This window comes from Balaenoptera physalus, assembly GCF_965194825.1.
Source record: "Balaenoptera physalus genome assembly, chromosome: 5".
Lineage (NCBI taxonomy): Eukaryota > Metazoa > Chordata > Mammalia > Artiodactyla > Balaenopteridae > Balaenoptera > Balaenoptera physalus.
Window position 1 is genome coordinate 147,204,118 of NC_138884.1, and position 27,517 is coordinate 147,231,634.

The 27,517-nt window shown below is 51.0% G+C and overlaps 1 protein-coding gene across 3 annotated transcripts in view; it reads right to left on the reverse strand.

The window, feature by feature from the left end:
* Positions 1-245: 245 nt before the first annotated feature.
* AFAP1 (actin filament associated protein 1) overlaps positions 246-27,517 on the reverse strand; it is a 154,797-nt gene continuing 127,525 nt past the window's right edge. For 2 of the 3 annotated variants that reach the window (XM_082462557.1, XM_082462556.1), the window contains exons 12-17: positions 24,364-24,481; positions 18,161-18,278; positions 13,302-13,466; positions 10,932-11,122; positions 7,745-7,909; positions 246-4,994 (exon numbers count right to left, since the gene is read on the reverse strand). In XM_082462557.1, coding sequence (XP_082318683.1) covers positions 4,968-4,994; positions 7,745-7,909; positions 10,932-11,122; positions 13,302-13,466; positions 18,161-18,278; positions 24,364-24,481 — 784 coding nt within the window. In that variant the 3' untranslated portion in view covers positions 246-4,967. Of the gene's footprint in view, positions 4,995-7,744; positions 7,910-10,931; positions 11,123-13,301; positions 13,467-18,160; positions 18,279-20,906; positions 21,174-24,363; positions 24,482-27,517 lie in introns of all 3 variants that reach the window. The other variant, XM_082462558.1, reaches the window with a different exon arrangement.

Here is a 27,517-nt window from a genome sequence, read left to right on the forward strand (position 1 = left end):
TCGGGGAACTAAGATCCCACATGCTGCACAGTGCAGCCAAAAATTAAATAAATAAATTAAATTAAATACACAACGTGTCTTTCATGAAAGAAGATTCTTGCCAAAGAAATAAAACACTTGCCCCACCTTGATCTCTCTTACACCCCTCCCTACTTGGCAAGCAAAATGCCTTGTCAGCAAAATGCCTCCGTTCATCCGAAGGTCCTTCTGTCTGCCCACAAACCTAGTTGGTCAAGACGCAGAGGCCGAGTTGGAACAGCGAGTTTATTAGCAATACACAAAGGAGGCACGCCCGAGGGCGCCAGTCTGCGGGCTACACCGCGTAAAACTGCAGAAAAATCCATTAGTAAAGCAGAAAATTCAAGTGAGGCTATTACAAAATCCGGGCAAGTGGACTGAAAACTAATATTTCCAATGCAAGTTTCTTCTGATAAAATTTTTTACTTTATGAATTAAATACATTGCGAAACACAGTGAAAATATATTTACAGTTATTTAAAATGGACACTGCCAACATATTTAATTTAAAAAATCTTTCCTGTTTCTTGCCTGTTTCTTTCAAAGAGAATTTTAAATATGACTTTAGTTTTTAAAAAATACAATAAGGAAATAATTACATTCTTAATATGAAAACATTTTACAACTTATAGCCATGGTCAATTAATGCTGAATCTCTATAATTTAAAAGTTGATGCTAAAGGTTAAAGTTAATATTTCCTTTCTTGTTAAAAAAATCAAATACAAAGATTATCTTATTAAAAACACCTTTGGTCCCTAAGAATTATGATCTGATGATCCCATCTCGAAAATTTCTTCCATGTCAACTAACAGAAATACCTGGTAATACTTGTATGCTGTCAAGTTGGGCTTTTCTGGAAGGACATAAGTGAATTATTTCACAAAAGATGAGCAAGAGGGTGCATGTGAGGCCAACAATTCCCTGGGCGTGAAGCTCCCTCATCTTCACGAATGACACGCTGTCCCGCTATGGCTTGGGGGTCACCGAGAGGCTTTCTGTGACGCTGCACCGTGTGCGTGGGGGGGGCATGAAAATGTTACTTGATTTATTTTTAGTTTATTTCACAGTATCAACCCAGCCCATCGTGGGGATAATAAGACAGTAATGACAACAAGAACAATAGAATTACCCTCTTTAAAACTATGTCACGATCTGAAATTATTTAAAGAACTTAATTTAGAAAAAAAAGAGGAAGGCAATAGTTTAACACTGAGGTGTTGCCGTGACCTTTATGTGAGCCGCGGTGGAGACGGGCAGGCCTCCTGCTCCTGGAAAAGGCATCCGCTGGGCTGTGCAGGGGCCGGGCTGGGATGCAGCTGCCGCAGACGCCTGATTGCTCTGGCGGGAGAGGTCCTGCCCGAGTGCCCACCCCCGTGCCCAGCCTGGGAAGGTTCCTGTCGCAGGACGTGGTGAATAACCAGAGAACGCTGCCTGGTGAAGTAGGTCCGTAGGCAAAACTTACATTTCCTTCAAAATAGTGTGCTGATAGAGTCACTCTTCTGGAAAGAATAAATGGGACCGCCAACAAAGGAGTTCTGCCCACGGCCATCGGGCCTACCCCAGCTGCAAAGCTGTCCCCTTGGAAACCTGTACACAAATTCCAAACTCTTGTCACGATTAACAGGAAATCTGAAACTCCTCCCTGGGGGCGGTCTTCAGGGCCCAGGACACACGGTTTTTGAAACAGACTTTTCAAAGGTGGCACATTCCAACCTATCAGAATCGTCTCAGGTTTTCAGAAGGAGCCCAAAATGACTCAGGGACCAGCGAGATGAATAAGGCGGATGGTCAAGCTGGACAACGCCAAGGTACCTGAACCGAGGGGCCACGACTAGCTCTACACATGCGGCCAAGAGAAGAGCCCCGGGCAGACCGCTGTGCGGAGGCCCCGCAGCTGGGAGCCTCCCCAGACCCACCGGGTCCCCGCAGAGGACCGTCCCGGGGCCGGGCGGGAGGGCTGCTGGCTCCCCGGCCCTGGCCGACCGTCTGCAGCCTCTGGGCAGGGGGTGGTCACCTCCAACTGAGCCCACGTCGGGGGTGACACAGCACGCCCTCTCACCATCAATGTATCTCTGTGCAAAAGGTTGGTGAGTGAATGAAAAACATTATAAAAATATAAAAATGGAGAGGACTTTGAAGTTGATGACCCCTTACCAAAGCCGGAAGCAGAAGCCTGAGGCGGATGGTGGCCCCCGTTCTAAGGGAAGGGCCCCATGGCCTGCAGAGGGTGGCAGCCTCACGCCAGCCCCCGGTCGGGCCACCACGTGTGTGTCATTTCGGTTAGAATCCTGTTACAGTTTGGCCAGCACTCTGCAGCCATGACTGTCTGTCAGAGGAAGGGGGACATTTCTCAAGAATCCACTTCTCCCAGGGGATGGTGACCTGCACCCCGGACCACCCCCGCAGCCCGGCTCTGTCACCGCTGTCTCCCGGCTGCCCTGAGATAAGGGGGGCAGGTCCCTGGGGCACATCTAGGGGGGTAATGAGACCACTGTCCGGATGCTGGCAGGATGTCCACGGTGTGTCTAATATGTACAGATATAAATTAAAAACTATATTTATTGAACATATACAAATAAATAACTTATTTTGAAGCAAATGCTTTAAACTAACTTTCTGATCAAATCTAAAGACATCGAGGGGAACACCTCGAGGGCATCAAAGGAACCCGACGCTGGCGGCCTTGGCTTCCACAGGGCCGTTTTAAATGGCACCGTGGGACGTAACAGGATTGAATCCACCATCCTCTTTAAAAGGCTTATGGCTGTGAAAGTGAATTTAAAAACCTGGTGTTTTTAAGCACAAAATATGTACACCAGGAGTCTTAAGGCCAGGGTCCAAATCCTGGCTCTGGCACCAGTTGGCTGTGTCCTTGGGCGTGACCCACAGCAATGGTCGAGGTGACATTTGCGGTGACCTCTGCTAACGGCCCACCCACCTGTGCCCACCTGCTCCCGGGCTAAGGTCATGTCTTCCCTTCTGAGCAACAATCCAAATCTGGCTGCTGTCGTGGGCCAAGTTGGCTGCCAACCAGAATAGCCTGAGAGCCTTATTTGGAGAACATCCATTTGACAGGAAGGCAGCGAAGATCACACTTTTCCCCTTTACAGAAAATTAGCTTCCTATGATGCCAGCTTCCTATGCTGATGGAAGAACATGGGGAGAGGGGCTCCTCCTCCCCAGCAGGGCCGGGAAGATGGGCCTGAGGCTTGGGGAGGCCCCTGGCTCCCCGCTTCCTACTTGGATTTCCTGGGGTCAGGGTTGGGGGGCCCAACGTGCTACGTGCAGGTAAGACACGACCCCCTCGTCCTGTAAACAGCGGAGAAGGAGCTTGCGCGTGAGGCCGCCAGCAGGCAGCCCACGGACCTGGCAGACGGCTTTGCAACAAATCCAGGTTTCAGGTGGACCCCAGCTAAACAGCCTGCAGGTCCTGTGGCAGAACTTTCTTAGCCACCGAGATCGCACTCCGGCTCTGGTCAGTGAACCCAAACGGGGCCCGTGCTGGCCTCGAGGGCCACTCCAACCCTGACTGGCAAGGCCTGCGGAAGCCGTGGCCGCCCCGGGATGTGCTCGCAGGTGCACTGTTTTCTTGCTTCCTGCTCCTGTATCTGATGAGAAGCAGAGGACGGCAGGCCTGCACCAACTGCAGGCAGAAAGAGCCCATCCCCGCGTGTGATGTGGTCCCATCGGTCAGTCTGCAGAGGGCTCCGGGGTGACAGATATATTTTCTGGGCAGTGGCTGCACAAGGAGAATTCCTGAGAGGTCCCTCTGCAGACAGAGGAGAGCCGGCCTGGTTCTTGGACCCACATTACCTCTACCTGCGAACTGGCCTGTCCCCTTCACGCCTTAGTGTCTGAAGGCTTCGAGAAACATCCCTCTGGAGGCAAACGGGGAAACTCAGAGAGGCCCTGGCTGGCGGCCGCGCCCGAGGGAAACAGTAAACCAAGTCCCCTGGCGGGTCACAGGGGTGGGGCTGGGAGAGAAGCTCTCAGGGGTCCTTCTTTTGCCCTAAAGCTGCACAGTTCCCAGAACCTGCTGCCTTTCAAAGGGCATACGCGCCCCTCGGGAATGAGTGTGACCATCACCCCGAGGCCGACCAGGTCTCTGAGGACCACCCGCCGGCTCTGAAGGGGTAGAAGAGGTTTGGATGCTGGCAAAAGCTGGAAAGGACACATATGTGTGAAATATCAAAAACACTCTGCTGCCTTTCAAAAGCAGTACAAGTAACACAATACGATACAGAATCTCTGAAAAACCCTTGGAGCTAAGCGTGACACTGGAGAAAAAGAGAAAATTTTTTAAAGTTTAAAGAAGAGTGGCAGCTTTTCATGTCCTGGTGACAGAAGCATCTGTCCAGAAAATTTTTTTGAAAAAGGTAAAAAATGCTTCACAGCACAATTCTTTGTCGCGCCATTACCCCTAGTGATGAGGGGGCCGGGCATGTGGGGAGAGGGACGCGGGGACTCGGGGTGCGATTTCCTGCTGTTGGCGCTGCAGCGACGTCCCCAGATCCTCCTGGCCGAGGGGCGGGCAGCCCAGTGCCCACGCCTCGCACTCACACCCCCGCCGGGGGCGCGGAGCACGTCCAGGGCCCGTCGGCCGTTCATCTTCAGTCTGGGGTGGGAGTGCCGAGACTGGTGAAAACAATCATTTACCTGGGTGGGGAGATGCAGCTTCTCCATCCGCCAGGGGAGGCTCTCACAATACCTTCCGTCCCTTTTCTGACTTTAAACAAATGAAGTTGGAAGCCAAAGTGTTACAAGTAAATCTCTTTAAAGGGAACCATTATACAGTAGAGAGGATACAGCGGGCAGGTCTGGGTCTTGGCACCCAGGTCCTGGGTCCTGGTCCGGCCGCAAACCCCGAGTCCTGCTGCTGGAGCCCCCGGGCCAGCTCCCTGCGGTCACGCGATGGGACGACGCTGTGTGAGCTGGGCGTCCGCGAGCTCTATGTCCCGTTCTTCAGCTCCCACTCCTGCCAAGCGAGGCAAGAGGAAGCGTGTACAGATCAAAAGGGCACAGGCGGGGCTGAGACACGTCAGGCTGCATCCCATCCACACCTGTGCCCCAGAGGGTGAGGGCGTAGCTGCCGTGGAAACAGCACTGAGGCTCTCCGGCAAGAAGCTGAGAATCACCGCACGGCCCAAACCAAGATCGGCCCGCGTCCCACTAAGGACTCTGGGCAAATCTAGAGAACGTGTGCGCGGCGCGGCGGCCCCCACACGGGGCCTGGCGCCAAGCAGCGCTCTCCCGCCTGCCCTGGGGGCACCGAGCGCGGCAGTGCTGGTCTGATGCAAGTGCCTGACTCCTACTGTATCCCCAGGGGGTCATTAACTGGGCCGTGAGGACACTGCACACCTCATATTGTATCAAATTAGGAATTTCTCACCTGTTTTCTAGCGTCGAACGTACAAGCTTCATTAATGGTTAAAAGCAGGGCGTTAGCCAACGTGGCAGAAACAAAACCAAAACTGAGCCGCCTGCACCTCGTGAGCACGTGCAGGCGCTGGTCCTACAGAGGCGTGGACGACCTCGCGGCCTCTCCCACAGCCCCACCCCCAATCCCGGGCTCCCCAGAGAGGACGCCTGGCGGCTCCGCGCAAAGGCGATGCTCCGGGCGGCAGGGGACCCAGCGCCCCGGCAAGCCTCCCTCCACAGCCGCCAGCCTCCGGGGCGGCGCCGGCTTGGAGAGGAGTCGTGTGTATGTGCCCGCACACGCTGCCAAAGTCTCACGCGCACGATTACGCGTGTAAACGTGTGACCAAGCACAGGTCACGCTGGCCACCAAGCAGGGCGCTCCACGGACACGCCCAGCCAGGGGGACGTGGGGAGGACCCAAGGCCGCCGTGTGTGTCACTGAAAAGGCTGCACGCAGGCGGGCGGCCCGCGCTCGGGGTGGCCCAGTCCTGGTACGCTGGGACCTGGGGCACGTGTGTCAGCTCTGAAAGCGCTGCAGCCAACATGCCCCCGCTCCCAGGACGTCCCTCGGCACCTGGAGTTCCCAGGCTGCGGGGAGAATGCTGGGCCTGGAGCTGGACGTCGGGGCCCTTCAGCCCCCTTCTCGGCCGGGAAACCCCGTGACCGGTGACTTGAAACCCTCTGACTTTCAGGAGCGCGCTCTCTCACGCTCAGAGCGCCCCTCATGGGGAACTGGAAATTATTCTAGGAATGCAGCCTGGGATAACGTTCCCGAGCCCAGGACGAGTCAGACTCAGAAAGGTCCTCAGAAAAAGGCCAGGGTGCGAGAGGAGGCCACGGGTGTGAGGCACCTACAGGCGGACGGACGCTCCCAGAGGCAAGAGGCCAGGCCACCACCCCGCCCTCCAGCCGTGGGTCCCCCGCCACTATTCTCAGGAATCCTGGGAAACCCCTGCTCGATCCCATTCCTTCAGGGAGGATGTGGGCCGGTCTGAACGGCCAGCTGTGCATCTGAACCGGCCAAAACCACACGTTTTACATTTATCGTGAAAAGGGGGCAGGAAGTGCAAAGTACTGAGCCTCGGACGGTGAGAGCAGGCATGGAAAATGCAGCCCTTTCAGAGGCTGGACTTACAGAACTGGAAACTGATTTCTTTGACAGTAAAGAAATAAATGAAATATTTTTACTGCATTTCCCTTCTGCAAATAATTAGGGGGACTTTACGGGACAGCTCTATTCTAAACATCTTTGAGGCAAGATGTACTCCTCTGCAAACGAAGAACACTTGACGCATGCCAAGGAAAGTAACAAATGATGCACAGCAATTCTTCTTTTCCCCGAATTTACCAACACACAGGCTCAGTCAAACACACATGCTACGAAGACAGATATTCCAGGATGCTGTTTACAACCACCGTCGGCAGGGACCCTCCGTGAACACGGCAGCCAGAGGTTAACACTCACATTCTTATCTGACACCACATCCGCTTTTCAGAAAACAACAGATTTCTAGCCAATTTGGAATGGGTTCCAAAGCTGCCAAAGAACAAAGGTAACGACGGCAAGAGAGGGTCCCAGAGACAGTGCAGGGAAGATGTCTGGCCTCCACATTCGTCGCAACAAATTAAGCTCATCTGGATGCATTAGCCTGACTACCAAGTGGGATTTTTTCATACCACACGCTTTCAGTTCAGCCGTCAGGAACTGTTTGCTTTGATAAACTATAGTTTTTTTAAATGTTCTGAGTTTTTTTAAGCTTAGCATCAAAAATCGTTAGTGGCCAATCCCATCAGAAGACTGGAAGGTAGGACAGATGGCCCCTCGGGTACAGGATTACAGGCTGCGGCGGGGCTGGGGAGAAGAGGGTATGCAGAAGAGTCTATGCCTCGACTTTTGATTTTTTAACGGATCCCAGCGGTCACTGGCCAATCTCTACTTCACCAGTGAAAGAACAGGTCAGGAGAAGCCAGGACATAGAACCAGAACTGCTGGTTTTCCTGAAAATAGATGGTCCAGGCCTAGAGACAAGTTCTGGTCTTTTTTGCCTTTGAAAAGGAAGATTCCTATAGGAGGGTCTGACTTTAGAAAAAACTGGGTAGATACTCGTGAAATGGCATCTAATACAGAAGCTGCAGAACTGGAACAGGAGGCCACACTGAGCTCCTGCACCCCACCCACCAACCCTGAGGCTAAAGTGCCTCACCACACCTTGCCTGTGCCAGTGCTGGCGTGCCCCACCCGCCCCGGGATGCCTGCTCCCCATCGGTGCCGGCGTTCCCCCGCAAGCAGGAGGGGCGGGAGCTCACCTTGGCCTTCCGAAGCACGTGTCCCCGGCAGGGGGAGCTGGCGGGGGCCGGCTGGCTCTTTTTCAGGACGGCCGCACTGTTCACGGGCACTGGGCCCTCTGCATCACTGGTCTCACAGCTGGACATGGGCGAGTTCTCCAGAGTCCGGTGCCTAAAAACCGGAGACTGTTCATGGAAAGAGAAGACGTTGGGTGAGGTATGGTTTCCACGTCATCAGTATTTTCCCCTAGGAAAATGGCTTATTTTAAAGAATAGAACAAGTTCTGGAAATAGGCAAAAACGGTAACAACAGTAATAAGCAGCACCTCACAGAGCCCCACTCTAAAAGCACCTTTAAAACATGCATTTTACAGATGGAAAGACTGAGGCTCTGAAGGATGCTTTGCCCCGCACTCAGCGCGGGCTCTCCCAGCCCTGCGGGGCAGCCTCGTGAACGCCTGTAAAGACCTTTCCGATTTCAAGGAGCTCCTAGGCTACAGCACCGGGAGCAGAAACCACCGGTGACCAGGATGGGGGGGCACAAGCTCACGGGATCCAGTTCCTCAGGGTGGGGCTCTCCGCAGCGACCAAACGCATCAATACCGAGGATTCCCGGCTGTTTACAGCACGGTCTCCGCAGGTCAAAGCAAGACTTAAGATGGAACAAAGTGAATCTGCAGTCGCCAAGTCTCCACGTGAGATTACAAGCTGCTCTTTGGGGAAAAAGTCGACAATTTGCTGTACTTCCCCCCCCAAAGGAGGTCTCCGTGGACTGACCTCTCCCTGCTCTGGCTGTGTTAACATGTCACTTAAAATACCGGTTAGATGACACAGAACGTTGTTTGAGGAGAACGGTGTTTTAATGATCATGCAAATGGGCTGCTTAGAACCCCTCTGGGGGCGACTAACCGCGGGTCCCCAGCAGCCAGCTTTCCGCACGTGCTCGTTCCCTTGGAAATGCCTCCAAAGGCCGCACTGGCTGAGGGGTGTGGGTGCCGTGGCTGGTGGGAAGGAGAGGACCATGCCGCCCATCCCCGGGAGGCTAAGCTGGGCTCCGAGGAGGGTGGCCCATGGCGCTCCCCTAGGACGGCTAATGAGCTGCTGGCCCAAGGACGTGGTCAGGGTGGGGAGAAGGCAGAGAGCCGCTCGCCAGGCAGAGAGTGGCACGAGGTCCGAGGAGGAGCCCTCCGAAGGGAGTAGCAGCCCCGTGGCCTGAGAGCAGGAGCTTTATCAAGCCGGGGCTGCACCCTCAAGCGGACAGGGCAAAAGGAAGGAGAGCTGACGAGGGGGCCGAGGGGGAGACCCTCAAGAGGGAGGGAGAGCCCCGGAGAATGCGCGGTCACCCCAGACACAGAGAGCGGTGAGCGGTGCCCGGGGACGCCCAGACCTGGGGAGGTGAGGGCGGAGGTCACGTCAGGGAAGGCAGCTCCAGGGCAGCCGAACCGCCGCAGGTGGGTGAGTGGACACCTGGGCACACAGGACAGTGTCTGCAGGGGACGTGGGGCTGGGGCAGAATCTGTTTTGTAAGATGGGACACACTACAGACTCTGTGGATGCTTTGAAGGAAGCGAGGAGGGACGAGAGGTGAAGATACAGCAGAGAGGGCGTGGCAGGTGCCTGCGGGGTCAGCAGGGGGTGGGTCTGGAGCCACATCTCCATCCAATGGGACCACGGACGGCGACGCCAGCGAATCCTCAGGCCCCTCCTGGGAGGTCAGGAGGCTTTCCTGCCTCCAGTCTGCCTCCGACACGGGTCCCCGGGGGCCCCTGGGACAGACCCCTGCCCCGCACGGGCCAGCACTCACAGCCCTGCCACCACTCTTCGGGTAGAACCGGCCACCTCATTACCCCCTCGGTCCCCGGTTCGGCCGGACGCTGAAAAGCCCCCTCCCCTGCTGGACTGCTCCCCCCGGCACCTTTCAGTGCCTGATGTGAGCGCATTTCCCTGGTCTAGCGGTCCTCCCTTGCTACAATACGAGCTCCACGGAAAGAGAGATTCTCATCTACGAGGTCCACTGCTGCGCCTGGAACCGTTTCCGGCACACAGATGGGGCACAGCACACATGTATCTGATTTGTTGAATGAGTGAATACATATCTACGAGCTGGTGAACACACAATGAGTGGATGGACACTTTCGTAGGCCAGGCACCACGCCCAGAGCTTTCGCACACATGAGCCCACGCAGGAGGCGACAGCACCATCCCCATTTCACAGATGGAAAATCGAGGCCTACAGAAGGGAAGTCATCTCGAGCCCTGGCCTCTTTGCTCACAGAGCCTGCTTTCCTAAACTCCCTGCCATGCTGTGCCCCAAAGGACGGGCGGCTGGTTGATGTCATGGTTTTGGTGGTGGAAGCCCGCACTTTGCTGCTGGAATTTGCTCTGCCAAGCGGTCTGGGGGTAGAGGGGGAATCCTCTGAAAGTGAGGGGAGGTCGCTGGAGAGGGACCGGCGACTGGAGTTTTGAGATGGTCTCTGCAGACAGTGGGAGAATGAGGTGACCACTGCCTGGGGAGGTGGTGAGGGTGGGTGACAGGACCTCAGTGGTGCCACACACCCGTAACCCAGAAACCTTGCCTGTGGGTCCCCCCCAGCCCCAGTACGCGGGAGGAGCTGGCCCAGGGCTGTGCTCTTAGGCAAGCTCTCTGGGCCTCCAGCTCCTCATCTGGAAAACAGAAGCCATCACGTCTGACTCGACGGAACAGCTTGTGGAAAAGAGCAAGTTCTCCAATGACAGTGAGCAGCAAATCACTCGAGGTGCTAATTCGCGTCTAATTTGTTCGTTCTGCTAGATTCCGAGGTTACAGACGGTTTCGCTCACTTCCATGTCCCCAGCACCTGGCATCATTCTCAGGACACACATGCTAGACATGTTATAAAAATCTGCCACACTGAACAAAGGTTTCTATCTAATGAACTGGCATCCAATGAGGACATGGCTCAGAAGAGATAAAAAGAACTGCACCCATTATACTCAGATTTTGCACAAGGGGGGAAAGAAAACAGACTCAGTGTTTCCACCGCCTTTGAAAAAGTTCAGTGAAAGACATAAGAAAATTCCACGTCCATGAACTTAGAACACAGTCAAGAAACATGTTTGAAATGGACACGGGAGCCGCGTCTTTGCGGTGCTGATGCTGGGGACGACGGAGGAGAGGCGACCTGAGAAATCGACCCCCGGCCCTCTCCCGGGGAGCGGCAGGAGTTACCTGCGGGCTCGACGTCCCCGACCGGGGCTCGATGGCCAGCCCCAGGGTGATCCCGCCGGCCAGGGCTTTCCTGAGGCTCTCCTTGACCTCGGTCAGCTCCAGCTCCAGGTTGACGCGCTCCGTCTCCTTCAGTTTGCACTCCTCCTCCAGCTTCTTCAGCTTCTCCTCCAGGATCACCTGCGTCTTCCTGCCTGAAATCCCGGAGAAACGCTATTGCTCCAGCCGAAGGCAGAGATTTCCGGATAACACAGGACGGACACTCAGTGCCCCTGAAAGGAGCTCAGCACAATCTGGGGGTTGCGCTCCCCTGCCAAGGGTCCTTCCCACAGAACTCAAATCCAGCCCTTCCTGAAAGGAGCAGGGTCCCTTCCTAACTGCTCTCTTTTGCCGCAGCTGGAAGAATACGGACCAGGAACCATGGGACCTTGATTCTCACAAACGCCAGGAGTTTGGGGTCTGGGCCCCAATACACTCATTTTATTTCTTTATTTTTTTTAACATCTTTATTGGAGTATTATTGCTTTACAATGGTGTGTTAGTTTCTGCTTTATAACAAAGTGAATCAGCTATACATATATCCTCATAGCTCCTCCCTCTTGCATCTCCCTCCCACCCTCCCTATCCCACCCCTCTAGGTGGTCACAAAGCACCGAGCTGATCTCCCTGTGCTATGCAGCTGCTTCCCACTAGCTATCTATTTTACATTTGGTAGTGTATATATGTCCCTGTCACTCTCTCACTTCGTCCCAGCTTACCCTTCCCCCTCCTCGTGTCCTCAAGTCCATTCTCTATGTCTGTGTCTTTATTCCTGTCCTGCCCATAGGTTCTTCAGAACCATTTTTTTTTTTAGATTCCATATATATGTATTAGCATACGGTATTTATTTTTCTCTTTCTGACTTACTTCACTCTGTATGACAGTCTCTAGGTCTATCCACCTCACTACAAATAACTCAATTTCATTTCTTTTTTATGGCTGAGTAATATTCCATTGTATATATGAATACACTCATTTTAAAATGAGGAACTTGGACCAGGTGGTTTCCAAAGGTGCCACTGACTTGAAAAGTCTGAATATGTTTCTCTACTCTGAGTCATCTCACTTGCCCCTATGGTCAGAATACAGTAGAGCTTGCAGCTCCATAGCACATAGCACATTCGCTTTATTCATCTTATTTGAAATGTGTTACAGTGGCACAGGAAGGCAGGCAATTTGCCCACTGGACAGATAAGGAAAGCGATCCCGAGGGTTAACTGACTTGTGAGCACGGCCCTGGCCGACTGCCTGGTAGCACGTGACAATCTCTTTTTCAAGGCCCAAAGCTGGTCTCATCTTTCTGCATCTTCACTGTCCTACAAACTGGAAACAACAGAGGGAAGAAATTCTACTCCTGTCCTGCTGACCTGGAGGCTCCCGTCCAGTTCTCTGACGAAGCCCCTGATCCCCCGGGGGGGCCTCATGGGAGATGCCACCTCCTGCCCCTCCTACAGGCTGTCTCGAACCGGCTCAGCCCACACCCAGCTTCCCGTTCTTTAAACTCTGAAAGCACTTTCTTTCTTAAAAACCATATAGGCACAAAGTCAGGAAAGGCTGGACCTGACGACTAACTGCTGTATACACGCCAACTCCTCCGGCACAGAAGCCGCTGGAAAGCAGGTTCTTCCTCTCGGGATCATCCTGGTCTCTACATTCCTCCTCGTCACCCCCCGAGGCCAAAAATCTAGAGGGTTGGCCTTGCCCCAGGACCAGACTCAGTCTTGAGCTGAGGAGACATACATTTCAGCAGCCCCAGCGCCGGAACCAGGAACCACACGCCCAGCTGCTGCCAACGAGGACAGACGGGCCGATCCACAGACACGGCTGTGGTCCTCACCCGCGTCTCCCTCTTCTTTCCTCCCCGGGGCTGTTCCCACTCCCCTGGTCCCTTCCACGAATCCATCGCGGTCTGGCCCTCCCCAGTCCCTCCTCAGGGAACGGAGGGCTCCTTCTACCCACGCAAAGACCTCTCAGCTGGGCTTCTGAGTATCACCCGTCCTCCGGCTGAGACACCACCCCTCACACACAGTGACCATAACTCCTGAACCCGGAGGCTTGCGCTCCCCACGACCTCTGCCGGCAGCCCCCAAGGCTGGGACGGCTCCCCGGCACCTACCCGACCTCAGCCAGCGAGTTGAGGTCCAGGCCCGGCCTGGCCCATTATTCCACATTGTGGCCCCCGCCCTGGGCTTAGCACCCAGGCTTCCGAACTGCAAGAAGCACGGCGTGGGATGACACGGCCTTACTAAGAGGAGAGCCCAGCGAGGCGCAGACCCCGAGGGCGGAATAGGAGACGCCTAGACCCCGGCGCCGGCAGAAGCAGGCCGCTCGTACCCGTGTTGACTTCGATGGCGGCCCTCAGGCCCTTCCTCTCCTTCCGCAGCTGGGCCAGCCTCTCCCGCAGGCCTTCCCGCCTCTTCAGCAGCTCCTCCTCTTTGGCCTGCAGCCGCTTGGCATCTGCTTCCACCCGGTTCTTGCCATATTTGTACTGGTCAGCGTCTTGAAAAAAAAAAAAAAGCGTCAACAGGAAATTAGGTTTAACCAAGTAGCTGATAGGGTAATTCATAAAGCCCGTTTAATCAGCCTACTCAGTGAAATAAACTCAAAGCTAGTCATTTTGCTAATTCAACAAGAAAGACAACAGGACAGGTTTGAGCCAAACAGAGAAGTGACCAGTTCAGATTATCCAATATTCTTTGAAACAAATTTTTAAAAGGAAAATAGAATGTTAGGAAATTCCTTTAACGCCTCCCTTTGAGGCATGCAACATATAATCTTCAGCAAAGTCGAGAGTGAACAAAACATTCTGTAATCTGAAAAGAGGGGGTCTCCCGACATCAGAAATAATCTCTCGATGTGTGTAGTTCTCTGTATCTTTCTAAACACTTCCATTACACTGTCACGTCTGATCCTTACGACCGTGCTGTCCAACTCTTTTGCTGACCTGACGGCGCTATCCCCACCTCCAGTGGGGTGGGTACCTGGCATGGACAGAGCACACGATAAATATCCGCTGAGTGAGTGACTGAGCCACTTAGAAAATGAAGGGGCACCCAGGGCAGTGTCTGGAGCCCGACCGCCTAGGTGGGAATCCCAGCTTGCCACCTGAGCTGTGTGACCTTCAACAAGGCACTTCGTCTCTCCGTGTCTCAGTTTCCTCATCTGTGCAATGGGGGTAATAAGAGCAGGTACTTCACAGGGTTGTTATGAGGATTAAAGTAATACTTATACAGAACTCTGAATGGGTACTATGTAAATGCTCATTAAATAAAGTCAGTGGATAAATGAATGAAGAGGAAACCAGCCTTAAGGAAAATTTAGAGATTTGGCCAACATCACACTGCTAGTTAATAGTGTGTTAAAATCCTGACCCAACGCCCTTGTCCTCGAATTATTCTGGCCTTTCAATAGTAATAAGGGTTCACAGTTCTGCAGCTTCTGTGGTCTCCCAATGACTCCTGACAGCTAACGCCTCAAACCCGATGGCGACCCAAGGCCACCTGCACCTCCTGTACCTGTGAGCTCACATGCCATGATATACCATGCTGGTTTATCTGCATGTCTGACTCCCTTATTAGACTAGAAACGACTTCTGGGGAGAAGCCATGGAGGGCGGTGTAATGGTTAATAATAAAGGCAGCTGACCAGGGAAGAGACCATGACTGTGGACAAGCAATTAATGCCCCCGAAGGCTCAGCTTCACCCTCTATAAAGCAGAAGTGCTAAGGCCTAACTTGTGGGGTTAAAAAAAAATAATTCGATACATGTACTAAAACCCACCTAACAGAATCATGTGATGCCTGGGCCGTGGTGGACACTCCCTGGCGGCTCTCATCCCTGTCAGTGATAACGGAGCCCCCGGAACCCCGTCCACTCTGCCAAACAATGGTGAGCCATTGCTAACGATTTCTAGCGCCCGTCCTAAACACCGACTTCACCGACTCTTACACGGCAAGTCATCGTGACTGCATGAAAACTGCATTTATGAAGGCAGGTACAAAGTCATCACTCCCCGCTCCATCTTCCCCTCTCTAAAAACCAACCAACCCCACACACAGAATGATATTAAAAGGATCGCAGCATGAGGATGACCAAATCAACAACTTGAAACAAAAGCACTGCTCTTAGTGGCTTGAGTAACCACATGTTCTATAAACAGAGCACAGTCCAAACTCTGTCCACTCATTTCTGATCTAGGATGTTTCCCCGACAAACCTGTATGCAATCCCTTACCACCTTCCACATCATTTGGTCCCCATGCAATAAACCCCATCCAGGCTATAATGCAACTGCCTGAATTCAGCAAAAAACACGGGGCACAATTATTTTTCCCTTTTTTCATCATTGGATGTCACCAAAGTTAATAAAAATTCCCTACAGAAGCCCTCATAAAATAAAGGAATGCATCATCTAAGAAATAAAATAAGCACAGGTGCTGAGAGAGAGAAGGATGTTATGCAGACAGAGATTTCCTGCGGTTCAGGTCTCACATAACAAAGCTTTTCAGACACGTTACTCCCTCCCCCCACCTGCCCCTCCCCAAGTGGACAACACTCAAATTTTAAGTGAATATAAATACACCCAACTGCATGAGGGAAATAAGATTTGCCAGAAAAATAAGGTGAAAAAAGAAGCACGTAAACAAATGATGAGGAGGAGGGTTTGGCCCAACTGGCTGCTTGAATGTGTGTCCGAGGAGAAGGGAAGCGCAGGTGAGCTGATGTCAAGAAAGCAAGACCAAAAGACAACCCTCAGAATGGGAGAAAATATTTGCAAATGAAGCAACTGACAAAGGACTAATCTCCAAAATTTACAAGCAGCTCATGCAGCTCGATATCAAAAAAACAAACAACCCAATCCAAAAATGGGCAGAAGACCTAAATAGACATTTCTCCAAAGAAGATATACAGATTGCCCACAAACACATGAAAGAATGCTCAACATCATTAATCATTAGAGAAATGCAAATCAAAACTACAATGAGATATCACCTCACACCAGTCAGAATGGCCATCATCAAAAAATCTACAAACAATAAATGCTGGAGAGGGTGTGGAGAAAAGGGAACCCTCTTGCACTGTTGGTGGGAATGTAAATTGATACAGCCACTATGGAGAACAGTATGGAGGTTCTTTAAAAAACTAAAAATAGAACTACCATACGACCCAGCAATCCCACTACTGGGCATATACCCTGAGAAAACCATAATTCAAAGAGTCGTGTACCACAATGTTGATTGCAGCTCTATTTACAACAGCCAGGACATGGAAGCAACCTAAGTGTCCATCAACAGATGAATGGATAAAGAAGATGTGGCACATATATACAATGGAATATTACTCAGCCATAAAAAGAAACGAAATTGAGTTATTTGTAGTGAGGTGGATGGACCTAGAGTCTGTCATACAGAGTGAAGTAAGTCAGAAAGAGAAAAACAAATACCGTATGCTAACACATATATATGGAACCTAAAATAAAAAATGGTTCTGAAGAACCTAGGGGCAGGACTGAAATAAAGATGCAGACGTACAGGATGGACTTGAGGATACGGGGAGGGGGAAGGGTAAGCTGGGACAAAGTGAGAGAGTGGCGTGGACATATATACACTACCAAATGTAAAATAGATAGCTAGTGGGAAGCAGCTGCATAGCACAGGGAGATCAGCTCGGTGCTTTGTGACCACCTAGAGGGGTGGGATAGGGAGGGTGGGAGGGAGACGCAAGAGGGAGGAGATATGGGAATATGTATGTATGTATAGCTGATTCACTTTGTTATAAAGCAGAAACTAACACACCATTGTAGAGTAATTATACTCCAATAAAGACGTAAAAGAAAAAAGAAAGCACACGCTTCCTCGGGGCAGAAGCAGGAGCCCCGGGGGAACAATGGTGGGCTCGTCCTCGTGAGGCTAAGGACAAAGCCACCTCTCACCGCCCCATGTGCTGACTCTGAAATCCAATCGGCTGCACACAGGGAGCTCAGCAGTTAGGTGACCTGTCACCTGGTGTAGGGTTACTACCTGGAGGGAGCCTGGTCCACCAGCTACGCTGAACCAGGTTCAGAAAGTGTCGACACGGCTTCCCAGGTGTTCACATCAAACTCGCGTGCGCTCGAGGCTAACTCCCATCTTCCTCTCCTGGGAACCGTCCCCGACAGGCCCACAGCCGCTGAGGAGCTTCTGAGCCTGGTAAGAGCCTGTGCTCAGGCCCGTAGCCTGCGTCTGCGTGGGGGACCCGGCCTCTGCTCTATCTGACCTTTGCAGTCCCCGCAGCAGGCAGAGGGCCGGAATGAACAGACACTGCCGGGCTGGCTGAAGAGGAATCCACCCAACACAGCCAGGGCTGAAGCAAATGCAAACACATGCGATAACAGTGCCCCTAGAGTCATGTATCTGCAGATGGGGAAGGAAGCTGAGCGCGCTTCCTCGCCGATCCTCTGCCCGGTCCAGCCCCTGCCAGGTCTGGAACCTGAAAACTTGGTCCTCACGCTGGTTCTGTCATTTGCCAGCGGTGGGACCTCGGGGGAGCCACACCACCTCTCTGAGCTTATGTCTACATCTGCCCAGTGGGGTAGATTACGGCACCGCCCTGATCAAGTGGCCAGGAGAATGACACGGGAGGAGAGAAATCACAGCTGGTTGAAGGCTAGGAGGCACAGCGGGGGCAAGAAGTCCTTACAGATCCTGATAGTCTCCCGTGCTCTGAGGTACACGAGTTGCCCCAATTACTTCAGCCACAGAAAACATAGCAGCCACCTGTCTACACCTCTAACACACAGAGGCTGGCTTCAGAGAGTCTATGTGACTCAACCCAAGTCACTCCCTCACTCAGCAGATCAAGGACACAAACAGAGGTGTCCCCACCCACCGTCCAGGGCCGCTCACAGCAGCACTGCCAGCTGCATCCACAAACTGCCTCACCCGGAAATACGCGTAGCCAATACTACAGTTCAGCCAGCTTTGTCTTTCCTTGTATATGCAACAGTTAGAGAATAAAAGCTGGGTTAAAAATCGTGGCCATTCCTCAATCCAGCAAACGAGGAAGGATGCAGATGCAAATGGTGCCATCTCTCCAGCTGGCCCCCCAACCTGGCATTCTCCACCTGGTCAGGTGAGGGAGGAAGGCGGCTAGACAGCCCCAACTCTGCACGCTGCACCCGAAGCTAGAACGTGGGAAATCAAAGGATCAACTTACTTGAAGGCGTCCGCTTCACGCCAGCCGCTGAATCAGCTTTTTTTTGCTGACTGCTCAGAGTCTTGCCTTTTCCCGTAACCCCGTTGGACGCCACGGGGGGCGGCTTTTTACCCTTCAACTGTTGAAATAAACAAATGAGAGAATTAAAACCAAACAGACAAACACCTTGGGGTTTTTGCAGTAAATTGTTTCCGTCCCTAGTTCTTCAAGTAGAACGTAGCATGGGCAGACAAAAATGCGGGCAGTAGAAAACCAATCTGCTTTCCCAACACTGCACTGCTGTGACTTCCCCAGAGCAGCTAAGAAGGTTCTAGCACCGAGGTTCAAAGCAAACGAGGTACACTAGGATGTCTTCAGCTGGAACGCACCAAAAGTCACCTATTTCGACTGGTGTGTCACCAGGAGCTCACACACGCCGATCAAGACACTGGCCCAGACAGTGGGTATCTGAGAGCATTTGGTTGAGATTACTAAAAGTCTGTGTTTCCAAAGATAAACAGCTTTAATTTTGGTGGAATGCTCTTCGGGGAAGTAGCATGACCATGTACTGAAGAGTTCAGCTTCCAGGGTTTCTATACTGATGTCCTAATTGGATAAATAACTACCTTTTGATTCACTTATGGGGTCTGAGGAAGGAAGCGAAAGAGGCAAAATATAGAAACAGTATGAACTAAATTTTAACTAACCACAGGTTTTTAAAAAAAATTCAACATACCCCTAACTTCTTTGATGGCTGCAAGTCGACCCGTGTTGTGTTTTGCTTAAGTGATGCACGTGTACCTTGGCTGGGTCGTAAGTCCAGCCGAATGGCAAAGGCTGACTGTACACGTCCAAGCCCGAGCTCCTCTGCTGCACCACGTTTCTTACTGTCGTGGGCCTGGGTTTTGGAAGCTTCAAATTCCCGCTCCGTCATAGGAGACGCTGAGCAGCACATCATTAACGCTTTCTGAGCCTCCGTGTGTTCGTTTAAAAATATAAACATACTGAGGTCTCCCACACGGTTCCTCAGAAGGTTAGCTGACACAGCACACACATCTACAGCACACATACGGTAGGTGTGTAGGGAGCGTGAGCTCTCTCCATTAAACAGTAGGTCCCCCGTTCAAACGGCCACATGAGGACACAAAAGCTAAAGGTAAACGGCTTGCAAATGTGTTTCCTACTTAAAATAAAAATGAACAAAATACAAACATACATGAACCACGTATCGAATGACTGGTTCCAAACTAACCTGGGGACAATCCAAATGTACAAGATAGTATATTTTGTCCCATAATTTTTACCCAAGGGAACTCTAATACCAATAAAAAGACAGATAAATACATCGCCAGAGACACACTCACTTAGTGGGTGAAGCACATGACCTACCAGACTTTTTACTAAATACTCAAAAAAACTAGAAGCCAACGGCTCCCATGTCTGACCATACATCGGCCTGGGCCCCTCAGTTCAGTGAATGAGAATCTCTAACGGTTGTTATAAATAAAAAACAAACAAAAATCTTCTCACGTGACTTTGATGAAAAGAATTGGTTTCGAAGAACTGTTATAACTCTCTGAAATTCTAGAATCTTACTTGGCATTCATCGTTTTCTTAAGATTACTCCAAAAATGGAAGGAAAAGAAAAAAATTAAAAATGTGCCCCTCTGCTTTATGTTTGTAGAATATTCTTCCATGTGGTGCTTAGATCTTTACTCAAAGCATAAAAAAATCTTAGGTTGACACGCGTGAAAACACAAAATTATATTTACACTGAAATGTTACCATTTGCCACAAATACGAGGTGTGTGAGATGGACAGTAGTTCAATATCAAGGTTACTGACCATTCAATTATAATCCAAAATCCTTATTATCTACTTGGTTTTAGGGAGTACACTTTTAGGGAGTACATTACGGGAAAATACTGTAGTTCTCGGAATAATCCTATTTAATGTTTAAAGATCGAAAAGCAATTGCCACGTGAAGCCCACCATTCCTCACTTACGTGTTACGGAAACACAGGAAAGGAACTTGCAGCTCAAAAATCTTCTGAAGACTTTTACTGTCCCACTGTCCCTGTCCTCTTTAACATCTTTGCCTTTAATTGCCGTAATTCACAAAATTCACTGGGGAACTTCCCAAGAATGGAAAGAGAGCCAGGCACAGGCAAAGAAATACAGAACGTTAAACCATGAACTAGTTAGGTGTACAGTAAGTCCCCTACATACGAATGAGTTCTGTTCCAAGAGCGTGTTCGTAAGTCCAATCTGTTTGTAAAGTTAGCCTGCGTACGCAACTAACACCATCGGCTATATAGTACTGTACTGTAATAGATTTATAATACTTGTATAGGTTTATATAATAGGTTAGTAATACCTGTATAGGTTTATATAATAGGTTTATAATCACACAAATAACACATAAAAAAAAACACGAAAAATAAAGAAAACATTTTTCATCTTACAGTACAGTACCTTGAAAAGTACAGTAGCCCAGTACAACAGCTGGCGTACAGGGGCATGTTTGCATCTTTGAAAGGTTCACAACTTGAAGGTTCGTATGTAGGGGACTTACTGTACTTAATCTGTTCCTGGGTGGCCAAACGCTGTGTATTTGCAGATTACGTTCTAGTTGAGGGAAAAAACTGCACTTTAACCCTTGATGGGGCTCACTGACCACAAGCTGGTGGCGGGAGCTCTCACTGCAAAGCCCTGAGGGAGGGCCGTGACTTAAGGCGATTCTAGAAGACAGAAGGAGGTGCTGTACCTGTGAGCTGAGCCCGAGAGATGCCCTCCCCAGAGAAGAGGTGTTAGTGACAGACGGGGAGGACGGCGGACCGGAAGAGGCAGGGTGTTTGTAGTGGTTACAGGACAGCTTGTCAGGAGGTGGCCTAGCGGCCTTCCTGTCAGCAGGAGGGTAGCGAGCAAAGATTTTCGGAGACGGCAAGTTATCGTACAGGACCGCGTTATCATAGAGCGCCTCTTCTCCCAGGCCTCGGCCACGGGGAGCGGGAAAGCCACCGTCGGGTCCCCACTGTAACACACACAGCGCGTCGTTAGAGCCTCGGCCATAGGAAGCAAAGCACATTGAGATGTTATCAGCAAGCACCCCAAAACACGTGCACGTACCCCCAGTAAAACACACACACTCAACTAGGTGGACTGATTCAGAAGAACTTTTCTACCTTTGGGGACTTAAGGATTCTTTTTTCCTTAAGTCGTTCCCAGGCCATTGGCTAACGATAATTTTTTTTGTTTTGTTTGTTAAAGCAGGCAAAAAAAAAAAAATATATATATATATATATATATATTTGACACTTCTTTAAAGAACTGGATTTCGGAAGTCCTCCTGATCCAGAAAGCTGAAGCAATGGGATGTGACGAAAGGGATGCTGGACTGGGGTCCGTCCGGAGACCGGGGGCTCTGAGTCTACTGAGAAAACACGTTAAGATCCCAGCAAAGCACTTTATCTCTTTTTTTTTTAAATACTGACAGATATTATTATCTGTATTTTATTACTATTATTATTTTTTTGGCTGCGTTGGGTCTTAGTTGTGGCACACAGGCTCTTCATTGCGGCGCGTAGGCTTCTCTCTAGTTGCGGCACACGGGCTCTCTAGTTGTGATGTGTGGGCTCAGTAGTTGCAGCGCGCGGGCTTAGTTGCCCTGTGGCACGTGGGACCTTAGTTCCCCGACCAGGGATCAAACCCACATCCCCTGCATTGGAAGGCGGATTCTTAACCACTGGACCACCAGGGAAGTTCCCAAAGCACCTTATCTTATTTCACAGTAAAAACGACTCACATAATTCTCATAGGAATCTTACGAAGTAGGGGGAAACTGAGGCAGAGAGGTCGCACAGCTGTAAGAGGCAGCGCTGGATTAGAGCTATGCTCATAACTACACACTGCTTGGGGTCTGAACCTCAGGCTACTCCAGGATAGCATGAGGGGCTCGATGCCAGAACACCTCTGGACCCTTCCAAGCCTGCTATGCGGGCATCGGGGATTTAAGTTCTACGGGCGACTGTCAGCACCACCCCTGTTCCACACCTGGTTATGCCTGAAGAAAGCGCAGTAACCAAAAACACAGGCTGTTAAAAGAAAGAAATCGAATAATCATAGAAAATAGGATGTTTCAAACTATAAATGATAGAATGGCATTACTTTAGTGGAAAACCTTTCTACAAAGGATTAAAATAGCTACAAGCCACTTTAGAACATGGACATTAAAGTATAAATTAAAACCCAAACTTACAACCACAGCCAGATTCTTTTAAGTTTTAAAGGAATTGCTTTCATTTTTTTTTAAAAAAGAGAAAATATTAATTCATATACTATACTTATCTGACTCTATTTTTATATCCTTCTTGCAGAGTTCCTTTCTGCCAGGATATAATTACAGCCTTTTGTTATAAAAATAGAAAAGGTTTAAAATTTCACAGTAAGAGTGTTTTTCATTCCTTTGCAATCACTTCAGTGTGTCTATTTTTGTGATGCCGGGGACCCATCTACAACCTAAAAATAATGGTCCATGTAGATAAACGTGGATGTGAGTTTCATAATGACAACCTAGCATATATCTGTCCAGGGTTATTAAAATGGTCTAGACCAGACCATCATTTTCCTAAAATACCAAAGGATTAAGTCATATGGAAGACTTAGAAAACAAACTCCAGGGAACTTCTAGATTAAAAGTGTGTGTGTGCCTGTCAGAAGATCCTTTTTGAGATTCACTTTCATCTAGGCCTCAGGGGGAACGCTGAATGGGTAAGAATTACTGAAGTTGAAACACTGCTAAAATGTCAGGTATTGGCTCAAAAGTATGAACCTTATAAAACTGAGAAGCGCAGGCTCTCGCAAAACAAAGGGCCCGGTCACAGAGCCCAGCAAGTAGAACAACAGTTTAAAGAGAGGCCTGAACGTCAAGGAAGCCCTTAACAAGCAAGTGAGCCACAAACACTGGGCACTGGACGTTCTGTCTTAATCTCCTATGTCGCCCGCCCAGCGATGTATACACAGAAACAACTCCTAAGTGCAGAGCCTTGGAGAAGGGCAGCTTTTCATTTCTAAACCAGCTTAAGCTGTGCGTGACCTAAAGAAAGCTCATTCCTGGGGGTGCCTGAACCTGTGTAGTATTAACGGGAATGAAGGGATGGGGGAACTAGACCAGCGTTTGTGTAGGTCCACGGTTTCTCTAAACCACGTGCATGGGGAGAAACCCCTCTGGGGAAAGGTACACGAGGGGGCCTTCCGGCAGGAAGATTCAGAGACAGGTTTGCGTGTTTTATCTTTCCAAAAAAGCTGGCGCTGAGATCAAGGCTCAGAGTGTCCTACGAGGATGAGGTGGCAGTCGGGTCTACGGTGAGGGCAGGTTCCACCAAGACCAGCAAGCAGAGGCCGAGAGCCGGGCCCCCTTGGAAAGGGCACAGCGGCCAGGACGCAGGGGCACAGAGACCGGACTGGGACCGGCTCCTGTCGGGCCACCGCGGGCTTTCCCCGAGTGTGGGCTTCCACAAGACTCTCTGCAGGGCGGACGGCTACGGCCACAGTGGGCACCAGCGCCCCTCCAGCCCTGCAGACCCCGAGGCGAAGGTGGTGGTGGGACCGGGGAGGGGCAAGGAGGGGACCGACAGGGCCTAACGTGTTCTTGCTGTGGGACAGGACCCATGTCCCAGCCACCCCAGACCACTCCGGACTCAGAGGGGACACCATCCCATGGGCTTTGCAGCTGGGATGGGATTTCAATGTGGGCCCGCGCCCCGACACCCAGGTCCTAACGTGAGCCCCTTTCACGTTAATCTGCGCTTGAACGCGCCCTGCCAGGCGGGCTGGCTCCTCCTCCCCGCTCCCCTCCTTCTCCACCAGACAGGGGCCCCAGCTACAAGCGCACCCCACCCGGAGGATGCGGGACTGTGTCTGGAGCTGGCAGTACAGTCATTACTCTGCGGCATCTCCTTTCCGATGGTGATTTCTGACGGTGTTTAATGGCATTGACAGGAATGGCAAACTGTCTACAGGTGTCCGATTACCTGCGTGTTCAGATGCGGATTAAGATGAACAGGGTGTCAAAAAGGAGAGAGATGGGGTGGAGTTTTCATCTTGCCTCAGAGCGTGAGAAAGCTTTCTCTCGTTTGGACAGAAAGCAGGGGTGTAAGTCACAGAGATCCGCAGACCCCCGCCTTCCCGCACAGCTGACCTCGCTCTGCACGCGGCGCACTCACCGAGCCGCTGATGCAGGGGACGTCGTCGTAGTGCAGCGCCGTCCCGCTGGGGTGTGCGTAGCCGTTGGCGGTGCCCCCTACATACGGGTTAGTGGACAGAACACGCCTGTTCATGAAACTGAAAGAGAGGAAACGAGTTACAACCCTCCAATTGATCACCAAGGCTTCCAGAAGCTCTGATGGATGTTCGGGCTCTGTCCGAGGCCGCAGGGTGCAGAAGTGTTAGCACAGGACCCAGGCAGAGTCGGGTGTTCCTACAGCCACGGGCCAGACTCCTCACCTGCAGGACAGGACACCACCCGCCCGGAGGACTGCGGCCCAGACCCATGATGACCTGGCCGGGCTCCCAGAGCAAGGCCCGCAGACACCCGGCACTCAGCAAATAACCACCATTTGTATTAGCAGCCTGCTTCTGTCACCAAAGCTTTACTGGAACACCTTTCTTTACCTGGACTCTTCGTTGACGAATCGTCTGTGGCTGCTTTTATTTTCACATGCCTCTTTCATGAGCTTGTTAATTCTCAAAGGCAGAGACCATCTGGCCTGCAAAACTGAAGTATCAATATTTGCTCTCTGGCTTTTTTCAGGAAAAGTCCACGGACCTGTTCTGTAAGCGTTTTAGAACGTCTGTCCCACAGCATTTCTTGAGTTCTCGGTGTTCGTTCAGCGTCACTACCCACCTCCCCCTCTGCCCTGCACGGCCCTGAACTTCTGGGAGCCTCTGACAGTGGCCGCCTCCGTCCCTCGTGTCATGGCTCTGCTCAAAGCCCCAGGGGCTCCGAGAACAATCCAGTGCTGCGTGGCCTGCGAGGCTCCGAGCGCCGTGTCCGCTGCCTTCACCCCAGGTTCCTGGTAGCTCTCGCTCGCTGGCCAAGGGCACCCCCTCTGCCCACAGCGCTTCTCTGAGACCCCTCCTTCTTTCAGTCTCAGTGGGAACTTCCCGGTCACCGCAACCTCCCACCTCTGCGTCCCTGTCCTGTCCCCTATACTCCTTCCTACCACTAATCACCACCTAACGTGTTGCACAATCGTGTGTCTGCTGTCTGGCTTTCCTCACCGGAACATGAGCTTCAGGAGGACACGGCCTTTGCCAATTCTGTTCATCCAGCACTCAAAAGGTGCTTGGCAAGTACGAGCTGCACGAATGAATGAACACGGGAATGAATGACGGAAGGAATGCGTGAATGGTTTGCTCATGATGTTATAAGCGAAAAACCTCAATGCCTAGATAACATCTTTCTCCTAATTGGGAAAACTAAAACAGCCTGAAATGAAAAAAATAGTTTTTTTTTTTTGCAATTTTGCTTCTTCTTGGGATCTTACATTTCTATGGTAACTAGATGAATAAAAAAGAGAGCAAATGAGAAAAAGTGAGGGCAGTAAGAGGGGAGGTGAGAACTGCCTCTCTGACAAGAGGTGTTGCAACAAAACGACACGGGGATTTCTGGTTCTGAAGAGGATGAGAGGAAGGGGCTGTGAAGGGTCAGCCCCCCGGCTAAAGCTGCAGTTTCCACTCACCCAGCCCTGGCTGCAGGAAGGCGGCTCAGGTGTCCCTCTGCTGGGACAACACAGCACGCATGGCGAGTCCCGCCCTGGACACGGTATTCTCTTTAATTTACAAAATAACTCTTCTTGCTTTTTTCTGATACAAAAATGTATATCATTATTCTATACTTAAAATATATTAACATATATTTAGGAAAAGAAAAAGTATAGAAAAGAAAGAATACAAGAAAGAAAGATTCTCCTTGTTTTTAGATACATATTGGAAGTTTTCTGGTTTAAACATACCGTTTGAGGGTATTTTGGGGGTGAGGGTTTGGTCATGTGAGAGGCAGGACATGGGATGACCACACCCTCCCCATGCCTGTGGTCCCAGGACGCTCCACTGCCCGTGGGCACTGATACCCGGATCTGTGCCACGTCCTGGCAGACGGACCCCCTGCCCAGGGACTGTCTCCTGCCTGATCTGTGTCTCTGGTTTCTGGCACCCAGCCTGGCACTCACACTGGGACACAGATGCCAGGAAGGAGCGTGGACCATGAGGGGGCAGAACAGAGGCTCACTCACTTGGAACGGACACCAGCAGGCTGCTTCTGACCCACGGAACGTAAGGGGAGGTCACAGACACACAGGATGTCCTGTCCCAGCTGCAAGAGACCTCGGCCACCAGCTAGGCTCCCCCTCGTCTCACAGAGAGGGACCTGGGCCCCCAGACCAAGTCTCTGGGCCCGAAACAGCGAGTGGATCCAAGAGCGAGTAAGAGGTCCCTCACCTTCTGGCCTGGCACTCTTCCCGCAGTAGGATGTTTAGCCAAATAGGAAAGTGGAAATGAGGTAAGAGACCATATGCCACTCGTTAAACCAAAAACATAAGACAGAAAAAAAAAAAAAAGTATAGGTAAAATATACATGACAGGAATGTCACCATCTTAACGTTTCTTTAAATATTTTATTTATTTATTTATTTATTTATTTGGCTGCACCGGGTCTTAGTTGCGGCACGTGGGATCCAGTTCCCCGACCAGGGATCGAACCCCGGCCCCCTGCATTGGGAGAGCGGAGTCTTAGCCACTGGACCACCAGGGAAGTCCCTACCATCTTAACCACTTTTAAGTGTACAGGTCTGGGGTGCTAAGTACATTCACACTGTTGTACAGCCATCACCACCACCCATCTCCAAAACTTGCCATCTTCCCAAAAAGCTGAAGCGCTGTCTCCCCCACCGCCAGCGCTGGCACCCAGCACCCAGCACCCCACTTCCTGCCTCTATGGATTTGCCCACTCTGGTACCTCGCCTGAGTGCATCATCCAGTATGTGTCCCCTTGTGTCTGGCTTATTTCACTTAGCGTTAGTACCTTCAAGGTTCATTCATGTTTTCAGGAAATATATTTTAGAATAAAACCTCCCAGGGATTCAGATGAGAGGGTGACTCAAGGTGAAAGCTTCCTGTCCGTTTGCCTGCTCCCCTCTCTGTGTCCACACTGATCTACCGCTTTTATCACCATCAATGTTGTCACAGCTTTCTTACGGGGCTCCAACCCAGCATGACTTGAAAAGAGTTCCAGAAGAAAATTTCAGAACATTTGCCCTGTATCATATCATCTATATACATCTCATTTAAAAATAGGCCGCAGGAAAGTATGTTTCAAAT